General features: G+C 37.7%; 1 protein-coding gene across 2 annotated transcripts; it reads right to left on the bottom strand.

Moving 5' to 3' along the window:
* Positions 1-579: 579 nt before the first annotated feature.
* Positions 580-17819, bottom strand: LOC134847022 (phosphatidylinositol 4-kinase alpha-like). Of its 2 annotated transcripts, XM_063864506.1 has the most exons (12): positions 15963-17819; positions 15397-15529; positions 12754-13000; positions 11785-12053; positions 10202-10243; positions 9256-9353; positions 8105-8299; positions 5345-7591; positions 3523-3940; positions 2706-2884; positions 2214-2513; positions 580-1273 (listed from the first exon to the last, which is right to left on the bottom strand). In XM_063864506.1, the coding sequence occupies exons 1-12, from the start codon at positions 17796-17798 to the stop codon at positions 740-742; spliced, it is 6498 nt and encodes a 2165-aa protein (XP_063720576.1). In that variant the 5' UTR covers positions 17799-17819; the 3' UTR covers positions 580-739. The 2 variants fall into 2 exon arrangements, with proteins under 2 accessions (XP_063720576.1, XP_063720577.1); XM_063864507.1 differs by lacking the exon at positions 10202-10243.
* Positions 17820-21116: the final 3297 nt, after the last annotated feature.

Raw genomic sequence — 21116 nt, 5'->3', positions numbered from 1 at the left:
CTTTAAATACCTTGATTAGTTGTTTTTCTCTCAAATCACAAAACTTTCGTTTCGTGGCATTGTGGCGCTCCGGCAGTGATGGTGCCCAGCAATCAAATGATTGCTGGTTCAAATTGCACGCGCGACGCAATTTGCAAGGTGAGCCCTTGGAAGTGAGTGAGCTTTTAGAAGTGAGTCTCTCGGAAGGAGGTCAAATGGAGGCTGGTTATATGCGCTCTTGTCAACTTAAATAATTATCCTGGGGGTTAGTCCTCCGGACGGACTGGTTGACTAAAAATATCAATGGTCACAACCATTAATAAATGGTCAACAATTTACTGGTCATAAACGGTGCTTTAAAGCATCTTTATTCAATTTGAACCCAAAACTGCAAAAAAAATCAGCTCAAACATAAAAATGAAGTTTAATTGAGAAAATTTAATTTTCTAACCTCATATACAAAACTTTACAATTAGATATTTAAAGTCTCGCCAAATTTTTCATTTTCAATTTCAATTCATCAACTAAAAAAACCTCTGATATCCAGTGATTGTTTATATTTTAGAAACAGCAATATTTATTTTTCAATTTTTCCTCTTGTTTTAAACATATAGCAAAATGAGTAAAATGCTCAATAACTTTTTAACCCACAAATCAACCCATGGATAAAGGAGGTCAAATAATTTCAGTTGACTGATTGTTAATTTTTATATATTTATATGCAATATATATATGCACAACCGTTGACAACGCAACACAGCTAAAAATATGCTATATCATTTTGCAGCGCTTGAATCATGTCATATGTTTTACCCCAAAAGTTTTTGCTGTTTTCATTAATAACCTTCAACATGTGATCTCTTGCCTCTCTCTCCGACAAATTAAGCTTGAGACGGTCTTTTAATTTTGGAATAGTTTGACCTCTAAAGCAAGGCAGTCCTGTTTCCAGCATCAAAGTGACAATGGTAATAATCTCCTCGTGGTAGGGTCTGAGAGCGAGGAAACCCTTTACTGTTAGTTCTCGGAACAATCTGTAAAATGGTGGTTCAGTGATCACTGTTTTCGGAGTGTATCCCGCACACATTAAGTCCACGAATTCGGCAGTGAGTTTGAAGTCGGGTTCCCAATTGAGGTTGTTTCCTGGTGAGGACTCGAACAGAAACCCGAAATCGATGTGAATCACGTGACCGAACTTGTCAATCATGATATTTCCGTTGTGTCTGTCCTTGATTTGCATGATGTATCCCACTACACTATAGGCAGCCATGCTGATCACAAAATTACGTCTCGCTTCCTGAAACCACAAGCAAAAATATGACTTCGCATACACAAGCAAAAATATGATCGATAATGCTACTGGGAAAAACTGAATGAGTAAAAATTTGAGTCCACTTTCCCACCCCCCCTTGTAAAATAACAAAACAAAGCTGTTCAAAAATTGTTCACACCGCATTTTGCATGTTATAAATTATGTGAAAATTTGTTCACCTGTTCACGCTGACACGTTATAATGCAGTTTTTAAGGAGGCCGGGGGCTAATAAAAAAAATGCAGTTTTTAACATGAAAACTAATTTTAAATAGACATTCCTAAAATGAACTTCAGAAAAACAGTCAATTTGAAGAAAAAAAAAGAAATTTACCATTTAACATGCCTCAATTTATAGAGCGGACGCATTTTAGCTAATATACGAAAAAGTTCATTAAAAGCATCCAACCCTGCCCAGGTTCAAACCCTCTTATTTTGTTGCGGGTCTCCTTTGCTACCTCTACGCTACAGATCCATGATAACTTGAAGTTAAAGTACTATTTGTAATATAATAGTCTGTGTTAATATCCTTGGCATTGGCTGTAGGTAATTGCTGGTTTTTGATCTTATGCACATACTGCAATTGAAGAACACTTTCAAAATGAATACAATTATTTGCGACTTAGGTTGAAAAAAAAACAAAGAATTCATTCTATCACACGGCTTTGCTTGTGTATAAAATAATGCTTATATAAAAAACACGCGAGAGTGAACTTATTACTTTAAATTAATCTATTAATTAATTAAATTTGTTTTCAAAAAAAATATTTGCTAATAATTTCCAAAACTAATACAATAAAGAATCGCATCATGGAAGGCCTCTGAAAAAGCCAGTTGCAAATTGTTGCTCCAAAAATTCTATTAGATATTTCCAGTTGTTTTAATGTTTATGAAATTCTTCCAAATTTTGATTTAATGCAAACTCACTTGGTACTCTCGACTGGATTGTTCCCCAAACATGTTAATGAAGTAGAGATTCAGAGACTGTTCCGCCGTCTTTCCCAACTCATCTCTCGTCCTGCTATCCGGAACACACTCGATAACACCACAGCCAGGAGCAGTGGCCACCACCTTATAAGGGAAGAGGTAGAGGTCCAGACCAATAGACTGGAATATGTTCTGGAACAACTGGATCAGTTGCAGACACAGCATGTCTTGACGACAGTCATCGCCCACTTTGAAGATGCAGCCTTGCACGTAAGTCTTCGCCTCTTTCTTATGATCAGTCTGACAAACAAATGCAACACAGGTTAACTCATTCAGTCGATAACGGGGCGGACTCAAAATTTTATCAAAATAAATTGAATTATGATTCTATTATACTTTCATGAAATCTAACCCGTTCAATTGTTCAAATTGATAAGTAGCAAAAGTACCCTAATTCTGTTTAGACTCCAGAATATTCCACTTTTTATTCACCTGGCTAGTTGCAGTGGTCGTGACCGACACAGATTTAGCATCTCCTTTATCTTTATCAGATCCTTTGCGCTTCTTGTTCTTCTTCTGGACGAAGAACTTGGCTAAGAACGGTGCCTTGGCCGCACTCTGCATCGGAATACCAGAAGAGTAGTCGATACCAACCACCTCCGCATTTGGATCTAAAAACAGAAAACTGTAGCCAAAATAGTCACAAGATCAGGGCTCTTTTCTAGTCCTTTTTTTTCTGAACTCGATTTACGGAACTCGGGTCTTTTTACGTATTCCTTCCAAGTTCGCAAATCTCAAAATCTTAAATACAAAAAAGGCCCCAATCTGGCTGAAATTAAACACGTCCGTTATATATAGTTCGATTGAAGCCACAAATATTGCAAGGTAGCGCTTCAAAAAAATTTGGGCGGAAAAGTACAAAGACTCCGCAAATTAAATAATTTATTTTTTCCCATCTTTTGGAATACTGGTTTGCAATTTGAGTCCAAAATGTTGACACAGAGACATCTTTTTTGGAATCCCAATCACGATCAATAGGGCTTTAACATGATACTATATTTGACCCCGTGCAAATTTTCGTGGGTGTAGTCAAAATCGAGAAAAATGCACCTTACGCCATAGTTCCTTCCCAGCCTTTATGAGAGCGGGGGTCGGAGCTCAAGTTCATCGACAATCAAAAACAATCCTTTGTCGTTGTCTTGATGATGCTCGCAGGTCAAATATACTTTGAAAACGCAACGAACAATTAGTCCATCCGAAAACTAATTAACAACTCACGATGTCAATTAATAGTCCAACAAGTACATACCCGTAGGAAGATAACATCCTTTCCTCTCCCCTCCCACTTCAATATTCTTCAACAGTCTCTGACACTCCGCCTTTCTCTTCGGTCCCTTCTCAAACGGTCTTATCTTCCCACTAATCGAGGTCACCTCATGGAAAAATGCAAACTCCTTTCTGTACATTTGTTCCTGCTCAGGCGTGAAATTTTTTTTGATCTGTTCTACCAAATGTAGGCATAAGTCGCCAATTTTCTCATCTTTTAGGTTCTTGTCTTCGTCGCGATAGGCGTTCGTTTCCATGTTCCAAATCAACTGATGTGCCAGTATTTCGTACTTTTTGGCAGCCCATAGAATGAACTCTTTGACGTAGCCCAGTACATCATCGTATCGCAAACTCTGAACTATCTGTGGCACGAAGAAGATTAACACATCTTCCGGATATGACTAAAACATACAAGATTCGAGCTCATTGGACCTTTTAATTTCTTTAAGGATATTTTAGAAGTCGGAAACAGCTGGCAGAAGTGTGCTGAGTTATTTTCATGTATTATAATATCAAAATCCTTTACCAAAAAATGTCATTTTGCAAAATCTCAAAGCACAAAAAAGATCGGCGTGTGAAATATTTAAGACAGGGGCGAAGCAGAGCTTCGCGCCACTTGCGATACAATACAAACATAGCATGACAAACTTGCAGACCGAAATTGAGACGAAAGCCGCCAAGTGGAAAAAATGTTATGAAATGACCAGAAACGCTAGATCTACCAAAATTTTCGTCTTAAACGAAAGTCACTTTTTTGAAGAAAAAAATTACGAAAAAGAAAGTTTAAAAGTACATTTGCATAGAAACAAAGCTGTATTAAAACCAAAAAATGAGCCCAAAAAAAATTTCATAAAAAAAAACTAAATTAAAACCTTAAAAATAATTAACTACCCCCTCAAAAGACTCACAGGCAAAGGAAACTTGTTTCGCTCATCCAATGATACAATACCATGCCACTAGGAATATTAAGTATAAAACGAAAAAACTTTTAGGCCGAGTCAACAAAAAAAATGAGAAAAAAAACGAAATTAGACCGAACAGGACTTGAGAACATTAGAACCAACATTAAAAACAAATATTGATTAGAACGTGCGCAAAATATCTCGGTTGATTGACGAAAATGCAGATTTGAGAAAATGATTCAGTGACTTTGTTGGACAAGTTGTCTAAAAAAAGAACAGCTCTATATTCTGAATTGATAACTCTTGCTAATCGCGAGCACAATCATCGCAGACGTAATAATTCAGTGCACATTGAAGAACGGAGCAAAAAAAAAGATCACAAATTTTTCAAATTCCGCAAAAATCTTGTAACTCAATTAGCTCCACCAATTGGGCTTTAGAAATGGCATTCAGGAAATTCGAAAAAAGCTGAACTTTAAAAAAAGAGTCCGTGCTATGGAATCTATGCTGACAAAAACAAACAGACGGACGATAGTAAAAAAAAAAGAAACTCGTTTGAAAAAAAAACAGGCCCCTACCGGAATCAAACCAGAAGCCTTTGTTGTCTCAAATAGGCGCGTAATCTCAGCCCCCAGATGCGCTGTGTGGTTGATTGATTTTAAATTTGCTATGAAGCAAGATGAAACATCAGAGATCTTGTGAACAAAGTTGTTTACGGGAAAAACTCTAATACCACGTTGCAATACCCTTGCTTATCGCAAGGATAAAAAATTGAGATGCTACGAAGATAATATTGCAAAAGATGCAAAAATTCAAATAAAATGCGAATAAGTTTCTAGTTCAGCCTAGTGATTGGCATTTTTGCAAATTAGATTTTTGAGAATTACAAACAAAGCCTCTCACCTGCAGCAGTCTAATAGCATATTGGGCAGTGTACGAACTCCTAGTTGTGAACAACAACTTCAAAGCAGCACAAGGAGTGCCGTACTTCCAGGTCAGAACTGGCATCACCTCCGCACTATCCGCGTCCTCCATATCACAACACAAATAGTCCACCGCTTGTGGAATATGAGACACCATCTGCGGATAATTTCTAACCAGCTTCTTCAACTCTCTTATAATCGACTGGTGGTATTTGAACCTACTGGGTAAATGGACAGCCAAATCAGGACATATACACCACGCAACAAAGGTATACTCGGACCAAAACTTATCAGAGTTTATCTGCGCCATGGAACTGCTTACAAAGGTCATCAATTTGGGCCATTGTTTGAATTTAGGGTCATCAAAGGGCAATTTTATAGGGTTGAACCAAATCGTGAGTCTTTCGATCTCGGTCCAGACAAGCAAGTTTAATAAATTCAACTTGCTAGAGAGTAATTTCAATTCATCTTTCTTCCCCGCTCGCGCCTTTTTATCCATTTCCAGCAGTCTCCCGATTCTCATTCGTTCGCTGCGCAGCAAAACGAAAAAGTCAATCAAAGCCGAAATGTCTTCTCGCAAATTGTCGCGGCTTTGAACAGGCGGAAACGCACTTTGAGTGAAATACTCAAAAGCACAGTTGAGAATCCGTTTCTGGTACACATTACGCGAATGCAATTCCTTGTCCGCGTTGTCTTCTTTTGGAAATTTGAACTGCAGTAGATGCAAAGCTAGTAGTAGTATTCTAAATCGAACGCCAACCGCGCCTAAACTTCGATTCATTATCGGTTTGAAATCCAAGCGCAAGTTTGGGTCTTTAACCAGCGAGTCACAATGTAAAGTTTGTCCGACTAAATGATACAGCATGTCTACAACATCGTGATCGCTAAATTTGAAAGTAGCAAATTTCTGCTCCATAAACTGGATCAGAAGATTGTGTGGAACGACGAACTCCAGATTTGAAGGCATTTCAGATCCTTGGGTAAATATGGAAGAAGTTTGGGTATCCTTTTCATCAGAAAATATTCCAAGTTTTCGATCTTTGGAACTATGCCAAGCTTCGCAAATGTACATAAACAGCTGTAGGGTAAGGTCGTTTCGTGCTGAAAGAATCCACTCCCAGCAAGCTATCGAGTTGTTCACTCCCTGTTCCGTGAAATGATTCAGGAAACCACAGCAAACTGTCTTCAACATGAAGCTCGTTTCCGAATTCTCCTCACTCATGATAATCAGAGCGCTCAGTCTGAAAACTGCGTTCAAGAACACTTCGTCTGAATTGTCTTTCAACATCAGTTCTCTAGCATACTTTTGATGCAACTCTTTCGGAGATTTTCCCAACTCACGGAGAGATAAAATCATACCCCTTGCTTCACCAAGACACTTGCTTCTGCGTGTCATAAAAGACACAATATTGCCCTGTTCCTGTGTATTACCAAAAGAGAAGTCATTCTGAGGATTATTCACTAAGAAGTCCATGGCCAAACCCCAGCCAGGATGAGATGAAGTTGAACAAATTTGCTCGTCTTTTGTATCAATGTAATGCATTAGGTGCGACTTGGTAGTGTTTCCCGCGCTTTGAACAGCTGCCAGAATGAAACTCCTCGTGCGCTCGGTGAAGTCATTCAAGGTCGCTTGTCGTTCCTCGGTCGTCCTCGTGTGAACAAGTTCCAGGCCCGTCTCTGAAACTGGAGTTTTTAGCGCTATTCCCTCCTGCCTCTGCTGTATGTGCATGCTCTGCAGTTCCAGAATATCTAGGGACGTTTTAATGAAGTTATAATTCCACAGAATATTCGGAAACTCTGTCAGCAGCTGGCTTAAGTAGTGATCGGCTTGCTTTCGAATCGCATGAGCAGGATCGTTGAACTTGATCAACAGGTACTGGGAATGCTCTTTTAGCAAGTTTTCGTGAGCCATGTTTCTAGATTGACAGCGCATAGTATCCAGGTATATAGTGAAAACGTAGTCACAGATTCCTTTCGTGACAGTCCACATATTATTGATCTTTCCCTCTTTCATCAGTTGCAGTTCCTCAAAGTATTGGAAAATCACTCTGAATGAGGGAATCGAAGCATGTTTGTGCCGTAGACTCTCTAAAGTGATGGCAGCAATAGCAAAGTTTATTTGAGATGAAGTTTCGATTTTCAAGATCGAATGGTAGAACTCTTCCTTCGCTTTAGTGCGACTGATTAATTGTGTCTTCAAAGTTTGCATTTCATTCGCCGAGTAGTCCTAAAACATCGGTTCTAGGGTCGGCGACATAAATCCAAACTTTATCCAGTCTTTTTTATTACATTTTTATGGTGAAAGAACCCACATTAATAAAATAAAAGATTGTCATGACATTTCGCAGGGAAAAAATTCAACGTGATATTCTAAAATTCTTAAAAGTAACATCAAAAAGAGTCGAGATAATGTAAACGTTTTGCTCGGATTTATGAAATTATGGGCAACTATTAATTATGGGCAATTTTCTCTTTCCTATGCACACATTGATATCCACACACATCCTATGATATTTCTAGACGGACATTCAATGAAACCATCTACATTTCTGACGGTTTGTCAACGAAGAAAAGGACCAGCATAACGAAGAAAAGGACCAGTTTGGCTATTATTCTGGGAAGGGTAATGTTGCCTCACCCTCGGCAACAAGCACGGATCGTTTCAGCCATTTCACCACCGCGCCCGTAACTGAGAAGACAAGTTTCATCATGCTTGCTCGAATAAATAGCTGTAACTTACATCCATAAATTTGAAGTCGACATCAACTATTTGCTTCAAATTCTGTGACTCTTCGCTCGACACCAGCAGAGGCGCCTTCCTCGCGATACGAGTGATGGCCTCGAACCACTTCGGCGAAACATTTGCTGACTTGCTCTCGTCGTCCAGCTGCAGCCGAGAAACGAAGAACCAGAACTGCTGGAACGCCTTGTAAACCTGACAAAACAAAGTCCCCGATGATAACGGATCAGATACAGCTCATCAAAACTTATCACACATTGCTTTTCCAGACGAAAGTTTGAGTAACAAGTTGTCATCAAACGATTTAAATGTAACCACTTTCATTGGACGATATTTGTCTTTCTTTTGTCCATAAAAAAGACCAGACGATCATTAGATGTCATAAATGAAACAACATAGTTATTTTTCAAAAGATTGTTAATACACTTATTTTTTAAAACATTTTTTAACACAGAGGCGAAGCTGCGCTTCACAAACACTTGCGAGAACACGGCCAAAAAAGTAGAAATAAGCCTTGAATTAGCAAAAACTCGGCTACGAGGATTCAAATCTGCGACCTTCTGCAATCAAAAGATTTTGAGCCTCACGCACTATTCGCTCAGCCACGCAAGCTTACTAACCGAAAAACACTAGTCACAAATGAAGCAGCTACATATGCTAATAACTTGCCAATGCCATTCGGCGAAAGTGGCACCAAATACAAATAGACTCAATTTTGCATGTAATATTTTGGAATATAACAAACTGAAGGCATCCACATTAACTTTGCATGTTACAAATCGCAAAGCAGAAAACTATATTATGTATAAATTATGCATTTCAAACAATAGCGAGATATATTGAGTAAGAAAATTTCTGAAATCGAGTTTTCATTATTGTTGTTGTCTGAAACAAATCACTTTTTTCGGTTCATTTGATGAATTAAAAATGCAACAACTGTGTTAACTTATTACTATTCAAATTACAAAAAGCTGTAAAGGTGCGCGACCATTTTTGGGGTGCCGCACCATAAAGTTGCCGCAACAATATTTGCGACTTAGGCTTCGCAAGTGTAAATAGTTATAACACGTACATATTTTGAAATGTCGAATCTGTTATAAAAAAGAGATCACCTGAAAATGCAAAAAAAAGTGAAGTCAATGTGGTACAACCTGCTTCTGTGACTCAAACTCCTGAGGGATCCGGTCCAGAAGAGTAGCGATGGGCGCCAGTAGTTCCCCACTGTTGCACTTATTCTGCACTTTTGGACCTAAACAGTTACCACTCAAAAACACTCACAAAAATTGCCCCAATTTCGATAAAGCCTGAAACTTTCCCTTGGAGAAACGGAACAATTAATATCAATTTAGCTACAAGACCTAAGCTCAGGCAGGAGCGGATCTAGGATTTTTTCTAACGTCTGGGTGGAAAACTCACAAAAAAAATTTCGAACTATTTCTGCGCCGCTTTTTGAGCACTTTTTGGAAAGTTTTGATTAGTTCAAAGCTAGCACGCTCCACTTCAAAATTAGTTCATATTGGCGCCGAAGACACCTCTAGATAATTTTAAGGGTCGGTTGGTCGAAAATGGATCTAAAATAGATTGGGGCACTAAATTCGCCCTCGCCTGATTTCATTTATATGCAACGATATGCAAAACAAAGCAAGTATATGCATTTTCACTGAGTTGAAATTTGGCAAGTCATAACATTTAAATCGAGCATCAAAATTTGATACGTATTTGCCATAATAGATTTAAGCTACGCATTTACCAAACTAAAAACAACCATGACAGTAATTTTTACGCAGAGCGATTTAATCTGAATTTAAAGGAAATTGCGTGTGCACATTGACAAAAAAAAGAATTATATGCCAGCAAAGACGCTTTTGAAAAGCCACGTTGTATTACAATGTATATTTTCTTGATAGCTATTTCCTCTTGCAGACAAAAAAAACAATAACAAAAAATTACCTAAAAATAATTCATATCAGCTTGTCAACTACGGACAGATACTGAAAACTGAGCATGGTTAAGCCATTCACAGCAAAGACTGCTAAAAGAATAGTGGTGCAGAAAACAGAAATGAAAGAGTGAAATTATATATTTTTTCACACTCACCGACCATCGCTTGTGCCACACTTTTGACCAGCCCAGTTTTTACTAAATATACCGCTATGAGTAAACAGAACAGAACTCGGACCAAGTTAACACTCCCCCTTTAATATACCCAGCTAACGTCCCCCACCCTATTTGAAATGTTATACTTTGCTTGGCGGTGTCTTGAGTAAAATACGCAATTCTGAATCGCTGCAAGTTCCAACTTTAAAACCCTTCCTCTAAACCGCTCTATGAGACATTAAATTGTTCTTCCAACTCATTCCATCCCCAACAATTCTTTTCTTTTAAATGGGCCTTAAAGATAAGTCACAGACAGAGCGTGAAAATGGTATTTGATTGAAGCATCACAAGAGCGCCCATTTTTTACACTTAAAAAATACAAAAACATAGTTAACAGACAGTTGGAAAAGACTAAATGAACGCAAGTTAGAAAAAATATTGAAAAATCTCAACTTCTGAATTTCAAAGAAAAAATAGATAGCTTTAAAGCTCTTTGAATTTCTGAAACAATTTATAATTGACTTTTTTTGAAAAAATTAACCCAATAAGTCAATAGGTAAAACTTTTATTTCGCTGGGAAATTAGATGGTTGAATTCCCACTTTCGAAACTAGAAGTTGATCAAGTTTTTCTAGAACTTTACACTTTTGTTGATCGATAGTGGAGTTTGCCTTCCTTTCAACAAATGAAATGAACTGAACTTAAAAAGAAACCAAAAGTCAAACCGCGAAAACGTATTTTTGAACCTGAACAAATTTTAAGACTTTTCCTGAAAAAAAAGCAAAAAAAAACATCGCGACCTATATAAGAGTCTGGAAAAAAATATATCTGGAGATTACAGGAGTTGAACCCTGAACTCTCCATTTTTGAATCATTTCTCAAACTTTGCTCCGTCGATCCTTGCAGTTACATAATCACAAACATAATTAATTACTCTATAATTAATAAAACTCGAGCTATTTTAAAACAAAGCCAACAGACAAACATTTAAAAATCATTTAAATGGCCATCACTGGACATACGAAAAAAAAGAAAAAAAGTGTTAATGAGACGGAAACATCAGATTATTTTATGATTGACTACCTTTTGATAAACCTAACCAATTTGATGAAAACGGATCAACGTTATATTGTTTCATTCAGCTGAGATTTCAACAAACTAAAATCGTGTTTTGAAATTAGATGCCATTCACGTTTTTTCGCGTCAGTTGCATATTTGATACTTGAGAGCTTAACTTGGCTTCCATTTGACTATCGAAGTTGAACCACCACATTCAAACCATTTTTTTGCGATAAAACACCCAAGCAAACTAATTAGACCAAATAGAAGCTAAATTTCAGGCAGAAATCCAGCCCAAATTTAAAGCAAAATTGATAAATGTTTGCAAAGAAATAGACTCTTATTATTAAATAGATTTCGCTTGTGTGAAAAACATCATTTTAAAGGCAACGAGTTTCATAAACAATTCCAACAGTTTTATAGGCAAAAATGTTATCATCGTGAACATAAAGTACGCTGAACACCAATAAAGAAACATAGCAGAACAAAGATAAATTAATGAGGTATCGCATAATGTGAACTTACCCCCTCCCTCTGTTTTCGTTCCCTGCTGTTCTACCGCTGGTCTTATGTTACTCATTCCCAGACTGTTGAATATATTCAACAACCTCAACAGGAAGTCAGTCATGTGCTCGTGATCTCGGATGGAGGCGGACATGGCTGTCATCGTTCGGATGACGGAGGGGATTACGTGACTGATAGCGGCAGCACTGGCTTCTAAAGAAGCCCCGAGAGAAGAAGAGCGAACTGCAAACGTGAACTGGGGACCTCCTGCAGGAGAGTTGACTTTGCTCCTGTTCACATCCAAATGTTAAAATCATCACAGCCTTCAACTTTCAGTTAACTTCCAACTTATTTTTTCCAAGTACTCTTCGTGTATTATTATTTTCACTGTAGTCATAGTTTGAAACATATGGAACACGTGTGGGCTGGATCAGTACTTTTGGCAGTTGAAACTTTCAAGTCCAGAAAGTACGATCCCCGAAAACGCTTTCTTACAATAAAAACAAGGAAGAATCTTATTATCTAAGATTATGTGAAGCAGCTACTTGTGTTGATGGGCAATTTGTAACAGGCGAAAATTGGTAATAAGGCATCGGCAAATTGCTACCGCTTCGCTCCGCTGCTATTACATTCGTATAATTTTCTTTTGTCAGTTTTGACTGAACAGATACACTTCCGAAGAACTAATTTGGCAAAAAAATTGTTCAGATTTTTTTTTGGTTTCGGAATTAATGCGGACACTGCTCGACAAAATTTAGCCTCCATGAACGTCAAATTCTTGAGTTTTTTCGAAACAGTTCGTAAAATCCCTCCAATATCTTGATTTTAAGAGTTTCTCAGAGTTCTCAAATTGATTTTATTGATTTAGAAAGATTTGAACTGGTAAAAACTCGCCTTGAATTGAATTTGAATTCAAGTTCCCTGAATCGCAAATCCGTGTGCAGAACCTGTTACCATTTGCCACCGCCTGAAACTACTTGGACTACTCACTCTGCTAGTACCCCAGCTGCAGATGACCCGCAGAGGGCGTGGGAGAAGAGCTTCATGATCTGCTGGTAGACTTGGTTGTTACTCGGCTCCACCACCACACTCTCGTACTCCCCCTCCTCCTCATTGTCCCACCAGAGCGACTGGGTGGCTGCTGCTGTTGCAGAAGAGTGGCCCCCAAACCCCCCACTACCCACTGTTTCCGAGCAATAGGCGGCACCGGAGGGGGGCAATGCCCACAGGGGACCACCTAAAACATCAAATTCCAAATATACTCCCCGAATTTACATTGCGTTGCATGGTCGAGATCTAAACAGTCTTGTGTGAGCGCAAGATTCACTGCAGCGTGACCGGATAATTTTGGTTATAAATATGTCACTATAGCCAGTTAGGGGTTGCATACTAGTTAGGTAAACGACAGAACAATCAAACCGAGGAGAGGATGCGATGATAATTCATAACTTGTACGTGACGTTTTATTTAAAAAAAAACAGCTTTGCAAAAACAACAGCTTTGCGAAAAACGAGACAAAAAATCGTTCAATTTTTCGAGAGAAAATGAAATAAGTTTATCGAACTTGATAAGCGATCTTTTTCAATTAAAACAAACCCAACATACAGTTGGAAAGGAGTCAATGAAAAAATAACAGATTTTTTTTGAAAAAACTTCAACTTTCAAAAAAAAACAGATGGCCTTGTGGCTTTTTTAATTTCAAGAGCAATTTATGATTGACACTTTTGTTATATAAACTTAACTCAATTTGAGAAAACTGGCTTACTTATTAAGGTATTTAATCCGCTAGGTAATCTGAAATTGAAAATCCGTTTTCGAGATTAAAAGTCGATCACGTTTTTCGTGGTTTTTACCTATTCGCTGTTCGATAGTAGAGTTTGCTGAACTCAAACTAAAAACAAATTAAAACTCAAACAGCACAAAAAAATTAAAATTGAGCGTGAACAAATTTTAAAACTTTTCCTGACAAAAAAACAAGGTCACCGCGACCAATGTAAAAACTAAACTATGTTCATCGACTCAAAAACAAACAAAAAATACAGTACACTGGCCCAGGGGCGGATGTAGGATTCTCTCGAGAGGGGTGGCGACAGTTTTTCAAAAAAAAAATCGAAAATTTTAGCGAACTTTTTCTTTAGGTCTATCAAATTGATTTTCCCTTATCTCCCAAAACACTGAAAACTAAAAAAGCGTTTTAGGCACTTTATTAGGCACTCAAAACTTTTAAATATATTAAAATATTTTAATATTAGAAAATTTTGGAGTCCGTCTGCCAATGGATATCTCCAACACAGAGGCGAAGTTGCACTTCGAATACACAAGCAAAAATATTACCGATAACGCTACTGGGAAAAATTGGATGAGTAAAAGTTTGAGACTAGAAAATTTTTTAAGTAACGCACACCAATTATGAGCCTACATAATTGCTAAGTGACGCAAACCAATTATGAAGCATTAACAGTACCAATCAATTAAAAAAAAAGAAATTTACCAACTAACATGCCTCAATTTATAGAGCGGACGCATTTTAACTAGTATACGAAAAGTTCATTAAAAACATCCAAACCCGCCCAGGTTCGAACCCTTTTATTTAGTTGCGGGTCTCCTTCTCTAACTCTACGCTACAGATCCATTATACCAAGAAGCTAAAGTGCTATTTGTAATATAATAGTCTGTATTAATATCCTAAGCAGTGGCTGTACTTAATAGCTGGTTAGTGATCAAAATGAACACTTTCAAAATGAACACAAATATTTGCGACTTAGGTTGGAAAAAAAGAGAGTTCATACTATCACACAAGCTTTGCTTGTGTAAATAGTACAAAGGGGGGCCCTTTGGGTCGGCAGGGAGTCCAATCCCCCCCCCCCCCCCTAAATCCGCCCCTGCACTGTCCATTGGTTAACATCCTCCAGATATTGTGCAAATGAGTCAATCTTCATTGATTTTTGAATTGTAGCTGTATCATCAGCAAACAAAACTGCTTTTGTGCCATCACAACGTTGGGGTAAATCATTGTTGCAATATAGAAACAGAGTTTTCGATTAAAAAGAGTTTCAGGGCGGAAAAAACTGTTTCTCGCTAATTTAAAATATTTGCTTTGCTCTTACGACACTTCTGTGGGTTTATGTTTCTTTTGCTGATGCTTCTGTCCATAATGCCAGCTTAACCTTTTCGTTATGCCTGCTTTTTTCTTTAACTTTCATCTCTCGGAACAAAAATTGCTTCAATGGAGACTTCTGGAGAAAATCAGATCTCTGGAATTCTTAAGAAATTTGACCCATACTTTTCCTCTCCAGACCACGTTAGAATCAGTGTGAAAACTCAATTTCTCTATGATTGATGACTTTATATATTTCAATGAATCACAGGCTGCTACAATGCTCACTGTTTGATGGACTGAGAGATAATGACAAAAGAAGTTCAGAAAGTCAAACTTATGATTTTCTCCTTATCTTAATTTATAACTAGCAGGTATAGCTTCCTGTAACATTTTTCAATTTCAACAACATGGTTGATTAATTCGTTTCATAAGCATCTGCTTCATTCGATTCGTGTAGTTTCTCATTATCTCTGATAAACTATTTAATAAGTTATTCGCAACAACAATTAGGCAAAGTTGAAATTGAAACTGACCTGCTGGACCAACCATAACCATGTATCCCATCTGATCTATGATGAGGTCATCCATGTAGGCAGAGTCCCGACTGAACATCTGCTGGAAGATACTGAGCACCTTCGACATCAGATCTGCATTGGCAGCGAACGACTGAAATTGCAAACCGGGATGTCCAAAATTGTAATAAAATATAAATAGTAAACTTAGCCAACAGAGTTGGAGAAGTGTAAATGAACTAATGAAGAACAAAAAAAATGACTGACAAAACTCTTTGAATTACAAGAACCTCTGATGATTGTCACTTTTTGAAAAAAACTAATCCAATTAGAGAAAACTGGACGAATGCTAATTTCTTTCATTCCACCGGGAATTGTGAAAACTAAATGCCATTTTTGAAACTTAAAATAAATCACGTCCTTTCGTGTATTATCACTTGTAATGGTAGAGCCTAATTAGCCTTCCATTTAGCAAATGATCTTGAATATATCTCAAAAATAAATCAAAAGCCAAACGAAAAAAAAATCAATTTTGTTTCCTAGAAAATAAACAAGAAATACTGTTACGCTGCAGATCTTCTACATACTTGTCTTTGGGTCAGCGCAAGATGTCCCAAAATCAGGATACAGTTCCTGGAAACAATCTCGTTTTCAATCATCATTCCCCTCCCTGATACATCCCTGGTTCTGGACTCCGCAGTCAAGTAACTTTTGGCTGAAATAGTCGCAAGCGCAGCGTCAATTTCCGTTTGATTCGACAGATTTACAGCTTGCAAGGCGCGACATAGGTTTGCAATTGCTACATCTCGAAGTCGAGCAAATGCCGAAAGCGGGTTGGCCAACGAAAATTTCCGAGACGCGATTTCTTTATCGAGTGTCGCCGTCAACGTGATATTGTGGCTCAGTCCATAAACACTTGACAGAACTAAAGAAGGGTCCAGCAGAAAATTTTTCAGATGATCAACAACTGACTTCGCTACTTGGGACGAGGGGAACTTTTCCGCCTGGGTTCCCATGCAGTTCAGAGCACATTCGTACATTGGAAGTTCGAATACGAAAGACCTCGCAAAGTTCGGTCCCGTTTTCGAAATTCGCGACTGCAATTTAGTCAAAATGACTTCGGCGCTTTCTTCCTCGGTTAATTTTACCAAGAGCTCTGTAGTTTCAGCCGATGCCCTTGAAAACAAGTAGTATGGATTGTAAGTGTCGGGACTGAAACTGAGTCGTGCATTCAAGTACTTTGTTTCTATATCTATGTTGTTTAACAATACGTACTGCACTTTGACAATGTCGTGAAATGCAGTCTTTACCTCATCGTTCGCAAGTAATTCCGAGTTGTAGACCAATGCTTTGACCATCGATATTGCACTGAGACTGATGATTTCACTGTAGCTCTTATAGGGAAACTTCTTATCCAACTTGTAGTATAAGTACTCACAGCCATCGTCTAACTTTTGCAGAAATTGGTCGTTTAAAAGATTACTGATGACATTTCGGCAGAATATCAACTCTGTTTTGGTGAGATTGAGAAGCTGGTTCAACGAATACTTCTTCAGTTTCAGAATCGGATAACTTGACCCATAATGATGAAACAGATTAACAGGATCAAAATCAATAAGTTCATAGCCGCTTTTATTTTTCTCAGCGTCTATTTTACTTGATCTAATTGCGTTTTGTGTATCTTTCGACTTCATCACAAGCGTGAATCTATTTTCATAGCCAGTGATGCTTCGTTTTTCACCGGCTGGTATAACCGTACTTCTTCTGGTTATAGTCGGGTTTTTCTGCACAGCACCTTTCCCTTTGTCTTCCTTTTTATAAAGTGTTGATTCGTTGAAAAGCAGCGAAGTGACAGGAATATTCATCGAGGATTTTCTAGCAAACGTCCTCAACAAACCAATTATAAAAGGAACGTAAGAACCTACAAATTTTTTGAACTCAGGCTTAGCGATTGATTGCACGTCTGCACAGCGTGTAAACGCATAGTCAAACTCTTCGAAAACCCTTTCAACTATTTCGCTTTTCATATCGTCCCTGTAAGCTGCGATGTCTGTCAAAATAGTCCCCAATACTACTCCGAAGAACTCAGGAAAAATGATACTTCGTCTCGAAGAAACTCCATACGGACTGTCCCATGTTGCATTTCTCACATTGCTCAGGAGCTCCAGAAGGTAGTTTGAAATTGTATCGTAATGCTTGAAACCTGACTCGACCATTGTCAAGTTCAGAGCTATGAGTCCCGAAAGAGACCTGGAGTCCAAAATACAGGTTCCATCGTCGATGATTGGACTCATTTCGAAGAGGAGTCTCAGGTTTGCAAGTGGGATCTCCTTCATGCATGACACAGAATTGGCTAGCTTGAAGCACAGTTTGAAGTTCTCTTCTTCCACCAGGAACTCGTAGAAGGTTCTCGAGATCTCCATCACGGCTAGCTTTTATCACATTGATCTGAAAAAGTTATGCCCTTCATTTTGATTGAATAATTCATGTCTTACGTTAGGATTTGACCAACGCCAGGCTATTATTCGCCGGAAAACGAAATCGTAGCATGTATAGACGGCATCATCAAGGTCAAAATTTAAACACAGAGGCGAAGCGTAACTTCACGCCAATTGCGATTCGTCAAAAAAATTGAATGGCAGTCCATCACACCAGAAATGCCAACTGATTTTGTTGAGTTAACCCAAAAAAGCCCAAATTCCCATTTGATAACGCTTGCTAATAGAAAGCGTAGAAAATCATTTAAAAAGCGTGAAAATGATTTTTATGGAACAAAGAACTAATCTTTTCTCTGAACAAAAACTTAGGTTTCAGCGAATTACAAAAAATTACTTCGATAGAACGTTTCGAGCAAACTTTTGTACCACTCCAACTTTTGCTCGCAGAGAGCGTAACTTCATCTCCCCTTCTTGAGTAGTTTGACAAACCGAGCCGTCAAAATTAGTTAGCTCTTTTTTTCAACCGGCTGTTAATAGGGCTCTCAGTCGACAGAAAGTAATTGAAAGACACAGAGCGCCCCCGCTTCCAACAGACTTTTTGCAATACCAAAGCAACAGACGCCTATTTTATGACAAAGCTAGTTACATAGACCATCCAGAAAAAAGCTCTGACTTTGAAGATCGCTATGCACTTAGACGCATCGAGACATTGAACGTCTTTCATATGCAATTTTACACTACCCACATTCAATTAGTCAAATTATATCCCTGAAACTTTGCTCTGCTGACCAACAGCGGTGAGAATACATAAAAAAGCTACTGAAAGTGCTATTAGTCATCACTCAAAACACCGAGCGTTATTAATTTTGAACTTTTAGCAATTAACAACTTCTTACTAAGTCTTCGTTGAAAATGTTCAAGAGAATCATTTTTTGAGGTTCCCGTCATCGAACTGCATCCTCTACGAAATTCCCGGTGAAAAAGGGTCGCTAAAGAAGGAACTCAGTTATGGCTATGGCAGGGATGGCTACGTTAGGGATTTGTATGCCGGTTTAATGCAGACAAAATTGATCGATATTAATATTGGTTGACAGTGATGCATGGAACCGAATTCATTAATAGCACTATCCCAAGACACCGCGCAAAATAGTTTTTCTTGATAATATTTCGCAATTGCCCGCTGATGCCGCGTTCGAAGTGGTCCCACACGATATTGAAATAATATTGTTCCGACCACGTAAAGGAACTATGGCGTACGGTCTGCTTTATCTTTGTGATTTTAACTATCTAAAAGAAAGCTCGCAGGGGCCAAGCGAGATATCACAATAAAAAGCTTACCGGTTTTAATTATGACTCCACTAAATTTCAGACAAATTCTCTCACAATCGAGAAAAACTAGACTGAACATTTATATTTTCCAGGCTAGATGACACTCACTGAGAGACTAAAATCTCAATTAAATTCTTTTTCAAAAATACCGTTATTTTAACTCTGCTAACTATTCAATCTTGATTTGTATTCACCTGCTTCAATCGCCTTTTATGGACACAGAGGCTAAGCGTAGCTTCGCGCCACTTGCTTCTCCGAATAAAATTAGCATTACAAGCTAGCAGACAGAAATGACACGAAATGAAACAAATAAGAAATTTTTCTTTGAAAAATTTCGAAAAACCGTAACACCGAAGCATCGACAGATTTCTATGACTTAATTAAAAAAAGTTTCAATAGGTAAACAATTTGTTCTTATAGGTTCAATAGGTAAACAAAACTTTCAATAGGTTTCAATAGGTAAACAAAACTTATCCATGTAAATCTCATCTTGGACGAACAACTAAAATGCCAGTTAGCTGCCTATCGAGAGGTGGTAAGCTTCGCAGCACTTGCGATACAACAAGTTTAACATTCAAACAGAATGACGCTGATGAAGCAGCATACAAGACTTTGAGCAAAGACATTGAAAAAGAAACGGAAAAATTGAAAAAAAAAACCAGGAAGTTTTTTTTGGTAACTTTCATTGAAGTTTTTTTACGAGGACCTTGAGAGGTTGATATTAAGCATTCAAAAATATATAGCCTGAGTCTTATCGATCTTAAAAACAAAACTGGAACTTAATAGGAAACAAAACATTAGGTAGAAAAGACAAGAAAATTACAACCGACAGTCAATAAGCTGAAAATCAACTGGAATGTACTGCTTATTTGGTGTCCATGAGTGCTTTATATGCAATGAAAGCAAGACCTAAATCTTGAACTAAACTGACAAAATTTAAATCGACAAACATAACGCAGAAAACTTGGCCCCTACCTCAAAGAAAGCTCGTAGAAGCCAAGCAAGATATCACAATAAAAAACCTTACCGGTTTTAATTATGACTCCAAAAAATTTCGAACAAATTCTTCAGAGTCGAGAAAAACTAGTTTTGTATTCACCTGCTTCAATCGCCTTGTATGGACACAGAGGCTAAGCGGAGCTTAGCACCACTTGCTTCACCTTACAAAATTAGCATTACAAGCTAGTAGACAGAAATGACACGAAATCACTCAAATAGGAATTTTTTCTTAGAGAAAGTCGAAAAACCGTGACACCAAAGCATCGACAGATTTATATGACTTAATAACAAATTAGTTTCAAAAAATAAACAATTTGTTCATGCTTTACAAAGTTTATCCAGGTAAACCTCATCTTGTACGAACACTAAAATGCCAGTTAGCTGCCTATCGAGAGGTGGTAAACTTCGCAAAACTTGCGATACAACAAATTTAACATTCAAACAGCATGACGCTGATGAAGCAGCATACAAGACTTCGAGCAAAGACAACATTAAAAAGAAACTGGAAAAAAACTTGAAAATGAAAACAAAGAAGTTTTTTATGGTAATGTTCATCGAAGTTTTCTCAAGAGGACCCTGAGGGGTTGATATTAAGCATTCAAAAAATATAGCCTGACTCTTATCGATCTTAAAAACAAAACCGGAACTTAATAGGAAACAAAGTATATGGTAAAAAAAGCCAAGAAAATTACAACCGAATTTATTATAACAAACAAACTAAAAACCCGAAAATTTATTTTAAATTTTTTTTCCAGGTTTATTTTTTTCTAATTATACAACAGAGGGCTTAAGAGAGTGATTTATATTTTTCAAAAAGTTCCTGTTAGACATCAATCGTCACAAAACCAACATAACTAATAGATTAAAAGCATTAGGAAATTAAGCAGACAGAATTAAAGCCGAACGACCTCAGAGCCGAAAACCTATCAAAAATGTTAAAATCAGATAAATTTTTAAAAGACAACTCGTAACGTA

The sequence above is a fragment of the Symsagittifera roscoffensis genome, chromosome 5, assembly GCF_963678635.1.
Source record: "Symsagittifera roscoffensis chromosome 5, txSymRosc1.1, whole genome shotgun sequence".
NCBI lineage: Eukaryota > Metazoa > Xenacoelomorpha > Acoela > Convolutidae > Symsagittifera > Symsagittifera roscoffensis.
Note: the sequence above shows the minus strand (reverse complement) of the source record. Positions and strands in the feature narration are given on the sequence as shown.